This window comes from Cibotium barometz, chromosome 28, assembly GCF_041138505.1.
Source record: "Cibotium barometz isolate CiBa-2024 chromosome 28, ASM4113850v1, whole genome shotgun sequence".
Lineage (NCBI taxonomy): Eukaryota > Viridiplantae > Streptophyta > Polypodiopsida > Cyatheales > Cibotiaceae > Cibotium > Cibotium barometz.
The window spans coordinates 3,944,688-3,950,687 of record NC_141073.1 but is presented as its reverse complement, the minus strand read 5'-3'; the positions used below and the strand labels follow the sequence as shown (position 1 = coordinate 3,950,687).

The window sequence follows — 6,000 nt, the reverse complement described above, 5'->3', positions numbered from 1 at the left end:
ATGTGATACATCATCATTCATCGTCATACCAACAAATTCGAAGGCATAGTGCCATATGTGGCTTTGGCGGCGGTGGACTAGTGGGTGTGTGGAAAATTGTCGATGGTGGAGGTGTGGATGATTGTTGCTGTGAGAGCTATGAGGGGTGCAAATGGGTCTACATCCAAGAGATGACAATAGAGATGATCCACATAGATAAGATCACAATCATGAGTGAAATGGATCTAGGTGTAGTGTGGTGGTGCTTATGGTGGGGTAGGTGGTGTGCAGATGAGATTAGGAGGGCGTACTAATTTTCCATACAATGGGAGCACCAGCATAGTCGATTATCTTATGGGATCACCCGAACTAGCCTTGCTGATACCTACTTTTACCATTCCAACATGCCCGCTTAGTGCTCACCATATGCATGTTGAGGTTGTAATCTATAACCGAACTCACATGTAGCAGGCCTTCTCATCTCTCCTGACTATACTAACCATGGGATGTAAGTGTGCTCTGAATAAAACCACTACTCCTCCCGATCCCCTCGCCCCTCCTATTGTTTGGGTCTCCCCCCAGTAAGCTGACTCCCACTAGTATCCTCATACATGTGGTACTCCCCTCTCCTGGCTTTGGTGCGTCTTTGTGTAGAAGAATCCCCCAATGTCTGACCACAGAATCTAGTTGCAATTCTAGACTGCCATCCTATTTGGGACGTCTGTATATGATGATAACCTTGCCATCTCTATTCACTACCTTCTTTCCCACCTACAAGCTTCAAGCACCTTCGACATGCTCATTTTCCTATGTTCCACTTGTGTGGGAGTAAGGTCATCACCAAGATAAATTTTCTCACCTTTGAGGGTTGCTCTGTGATCCAAGAATGCTTGCCGACTGGTGGTGTCCTTGAATTTAAGGAGCTGTGGGTGGGCACGTGTGGTGTCCTTACCTACTCTCCAAGCATCTATATATGGTGTGCCTTCTATGCCCATTTTCCGATATGGTATAGTGGTGTCTGCCTTGGCAGACTCCCCTTCTTGCAGCCCAACAACCTGCACACGTAATGCCCGAATCTTCGATCTTCTATTCTTCTCAATCGTGTCATGAACAATAGTGGGCGTGTGTGGTGTCTTTTATGTCTCTTGGTGACCTCTGTCTATTTATTCTCAACTTCTTTCTTCACTACAGCTCACCCTTGTTCAATATTCCTTTTGGTCTACACAATGTCCTCTTTGATGCTTCACCTTGAGGTCTGCAACTTCAAATAGATGGAGGGATTGATTTCTCCTTCTTCCTTCTTGCAATCCTGTCTTTCTCCATCCCATCTACCTGTTTTCATCTCCTTTCTTATTTCTGCCGTCTCTCATTCATGGTGATCTTCCTGGATAGTCAAAATTTCTTTCACCCGTGGGCAGTCTCTGGTAATAAGCACACATAGTCAAAATTTCTTTCACCCATAGGCAGTCTCTGCTTGGTAATAAGCACACCGCTTCCATTTGGTTATGAATTCCTGGGCAGCACACGAGTAGAGGGTGCAAGAAGGAGAGATGAAAGTGACGGGGTGCAGGCGAAAGTGTTAGGCAGCACACAATACAGCGGAAGCAGAGGGTGTAGGTGCGCGCATGCAAAAGTGACGGGCGCGACAGGGCGAGCTAGAGATTAATTAATGGCCACAAAAAAGAACTTATGTACTATATGTGATATACGATGAAATAGCCAGATACCATCATCTATTATCCTCCCCATAGATAGTATTGATGTCCATACCCTATGCTAATGCCTCTCTATGGCACTGGAATGACAGGTGATGGAAAGAGATTCAAGATCTTTGGGGGTGGGATGTTGGCTCTCTAGAGGGACTGTGCTTTCTGGCTCTTAAATGACTTCCAGTGTATGGAGAGCCATCATATCTTAGGGTCAAAACACACTCTCATGTTGCTAGTTTATAGTCCATGATTTGTCTACTCCCTTTGACACTACCAAAATTGGATATTTAGCATACCCATCTCGTGGGGACCAAAGAAGTCTGTAATGAAGGGCTAAGTGGTATTGTGTCGACCCTGGATTCCTGTATGCAAAGCCACTCCATGGCAATGTAGCTCTTATAAATACAAGTGCAAGCATATCTAATCCTTACAACGCATCACAAGTGAAAGAAAAATAAAACCCTCTCTAAAGAGTCAATAAAGTATCTTTTGAATCGCTTAATTCTCTCTTAACTCAACATCTTAACAAAAATACTCTTACGTCTCTACCTCCCAAGAGAGAGAGAGAGAGAGGTATAAGTACTTTTATATATATAGCTATTTGGTGAAGAAATCCCATCTTTGCTAATTTATAATTTCCATACGAAAATGTTATCTTGAGGTTTTTTTTTTAAGATTTCTCAAAATAAGATAAGTGGCATGTTTCAAATCCTTCTAATGGACATGTAATTAGCTGTTAATGTAAGTTCACATTTTATAGATTGTAGAGCACTCCAATATAGCGATTTGGTAAAGAAATCCCATCTTTGCTAATTTATAATTTCCATATGAAAATGTTAAGAATCTTGAGTTTTTTTTTTAATTTCTCAAAATAAGATAAATGGCATGTTTCAAATCCTTTTAATGGACGTGTAATTAGATGTTAATGCAAGTTCTCATTTTATAGATTGAATAACTACCGTAATGTGCCATTCGTAGTCGTTACTATTCCACTAGGCTCTCTAAAGTCACACAAGGTTTCCTACTATCCATCACATTCATTGGAGATTATTAATTCACCTCATTACCAATAAGCACTCTATAGATGAGCCACATTCAAAACTACCTAGACACCTATTCTCCAAAGCGAGAACAATCAACCTTGTACGATGAGGATAAGTCAGTGCAAGAGTAAATACACATCTAGCCATATTGAGTAGTCAATTCTCTCTTGCAGAGAAGCTAGGATCTTCTACCTTGCTCCCCTAATCGAGAACAATCTAGTCTTGTATGAGGGGGGAAAGTAAGAATGCAAAAGTCAATACCAAAATGCACTTCTAGACCTTTTGAGTAGACAACCCTCTCGTGCAGAATCTAGGGTTTTCTACCTTCCTCCCCAATGGTATCACTCCAATGGTGCTTTTGCAAATGGATAGAGAACAAAGAGGAGAGAGCTATAAAAGAACTTAATCTCTACTAGAATGCCTATCATGCTAAAAGAGGGTGAGGGAGAAGAGAAAGCTAACTGAGAGAGAGAGAGAGAGAGAGAGAGAGAGAGAGAGAGAGAGCGAGCGAGTATAACCTAAAGTACACACCCACAAACCATCCACAAGCATGTATCAAAAAGGAGAGCAAACTATTAAAACACAAGCACAAGAGAGAAGCCTAAACACTTAATTGTGATTAATGGGATAGTCTCTTTTCTCATTACACAAAATGACACATATATATAGTTACAATGGGTGGTAGGTCGAGGAGAATCAAAAGCTAGTGAGCTTATCCTAAGCTCTCTATATTTACAAAAACCATCTTAGCCAACAAGACACGTTTTAGACTTGGCTAGATCCTATAATCAATTATCATGAAGTGAATATCCCAATTACAAAAAATAGTTACAAAAAGTGTCAAAAGTAATGCTAACTAGTGTGGTTAACACCACCGCCCTCCCTCTCTCTCTCTCTCTCTCTCTCTCCCCTTGCTTCTACTTCCTTTCCAAGTTCAACCAATCACATGCAGGATGGTACAAACTATTACCAATTTGAACAAACAATAAGAGCCTACGTACTATTAAAGTTTTTTTCAACTTACCTTAATTTGCTTCGTGCTAACAAGAGAGAGAGAGAGAGAGAGAGAGAGAGAGAGTAGAGAGTAGAAACACACAAAAATTTAAACATAAAAATATCATTTGACATCTTTCAATTACAAAAGAATGGCGTTACGTATCTTTTCAACAGTTGAATTCCACCGATAATAATTTGATACCTTTTCGTGTACTTGAACACCTTCACTAATTTAAAAAAATGGATTGCCAATAGAGCCCTACAATGAGTAAAAAATAAAAAACGACTAATTAGGTGGTGTGAGGATATTCAACTTTTTAGCGAAAATATTTGAAAACAAATGTTTTCTAAAACCTTAATGAGACAGTTGAACGGCTACCTAAGAACCTTTTCTCGCGTCCACATCAAAAGGTCGTCATTCAACTACCAATCCATGGCTCCTCTTGGTGACTGCAAAATTGATCGCTCGTTTGCCAAGCCCTAGCCTCCTAGAGTAAATCAATCACTCCTCTGCTTCCGCTGTTGACTGCAAATTAAGGAGCAGCCTCCGAGCGCCTGTATATTACGCTCCGCCTATGACCGCGTGGGGCCAAAATTGAAAACACAGGTGCGATTTCTGTCTACATTGCAACCCATTATAGAGACATGCACTTAGCAGTTATGGAGGATTTGGCCTTGGGAGAGCCGGTGAGGACGTTGAAGAGGGAGAGCTTGACGAAGGCGGAGGAGAAGCTGGGAGAGGAAGTTTAATACCATGAAGGTGGGATTTTCTCTCTCTCATCCAGTCATTCATCTCTCTCTCTCTATATATATATATATATATATTCTGTCGATTATGTCTGTGGCTACATCTTGTTCTGTGTGATGAGGAGTGCACTCCTAAAGAAAGAAGTAGAACAAGGCTAGCAAAGATTTCCTTGATAAAAAAAAGGTAAGTTGCGTGCATATTCTTCTAAGAACCTGAATTGTGTTAGTCACATCAGTAGATGCAGTAAAGTTTAGAGTGACGACTCTACTAAGGAGAAAATGAAAAAGCCTCCGCATTAATTATTTATATAATCATGCCCAGAAGAAAGATCCCGTAGTGTGATTTGGATAAGTGCAGCTTACTATGTGTGCTAGTTTCCTTGGACATAGTTGAGATTGATAAATTGTACCTGTGAGAAATTGATCACACGAGAGCAAATAAAGTCAGTTGTCACTTGAATAGCAGTTCTGATGAGATGAATTTGGCATAGCTAGAGATAAGCACCTGTCAAACAATGGCCGTTAGATGTTTCATTTCAATCTTGTCAAAAAGATGCTACATAGTATTACTTGAACAGCAGCACCTATGGTGAGCCAAATTTGGCATAGCTAGAGATCTGTGCTATCGTCAACAATGGCCGTATTGATCTCATTGCAGCTGCAAAATGCCGCCCATGGACAGTGTCGGCAGAAAGGTCCTCCCTTAATGCAGCCATACCTGCCTCCCTACAAAGTCCAGCCAGTTCTGCTCCAGTAAAAAGGTCTGTTTCTGAAGCTACTGCAAGTAGGTCCACATCATCTGCAAGCCTCATGCTGCGTGTATGAACTTGTAAGATCTCCAGTCTACCTTCTTGATCCGGTGGGGGCACATACAAGACCTACATAAAAACATAAATACACCAAGGAAAAAACTTAATAAAAACACCACATTTAAGTTTTATCTGTGAAATCTTCAAGACAAGATCCAAGCAGACCTGATCAAATCTGCCAGGACGCATCAAAGCTCCATCTATAGATCTTGGTCGATTGGTTGCACCCAACACTAGCACTCCCTGAGGCACACAGTAAAATTGTTTTAGGAGTCCACAAAAATTACGGTGTTGAAAAGGAACAACTGTATTTGTGTGTGTGCCTGCTAACTAACTCTCTCGCTGGTTTCTGGAAGCTTTGTTCATGCTCCCTAGGACCATCCAACGATCGGAGCAAGTTGAGCGATTTGTGGATGGTAATTTGCCACTTCACCCTCGAAAGATGAAGTTTTTCATGGTCAAAATTTTCTTTTTTGGGACATGTCATCTCAGAGGATGGAATCTCGATGGATCCGGAGAAGATTGAGGCCATTGTTTTGTGGTCCATATCAAAAAATGTACACGAGCTTCTTGGATTTCTTGGCCTTACGGTCTTTTATCGGCATTTTGTGGAGCCTTATACCAATCCTCTTAAACGTGTGGATCCAACGGTTGAGCCATTGATGCCAGTCCCACATACGGATCCGGAATTTCAAACCAATCAAACAGTGGCGCCAC

General features: G+C 41.3%; 1 protein-coding gene across 5 annotated transcripts in view; it reads right to left on the bottom strand.

Annotated features, from left to right (window-relative positions):
* Positions 1–3,832: 3,832 nt before the first annotated feature.
* The window catches only part of CDC48B (cell division cycle 48B), a 79,773-nt gene continuing 77,605 nt past the window's right edge, over positions 3,833–6,000 (bottom strand). For 3 of the 5 annotated variants that reach the window (XM_086821943.1, XM_086821941.1, XM_086821940.1), the window contains 3 exons: positions 5,449–5,526; positions 4,107–5,352; positions 3,833–3,986 (listed from right to left, as the gene is read on the bottom strand). In XM_086821943.1, coding sequence (XP_086678069.1) covers positions 5,059–5,352; positions 5,449–5,526 — 372 coding nt within the window. In that variant the 3' untranslated portion in view covers positions 3,833–3,986; positions 4,107–5,058. The remainder of the gene's footprint in view (positions 3,987–4,106; positions 5,353–5,448; positions 5,527–6,000) is intronic. The other 2 variants (XM_086821942.1, XM_086821945.1) reach the window with 2 other exon arrangements.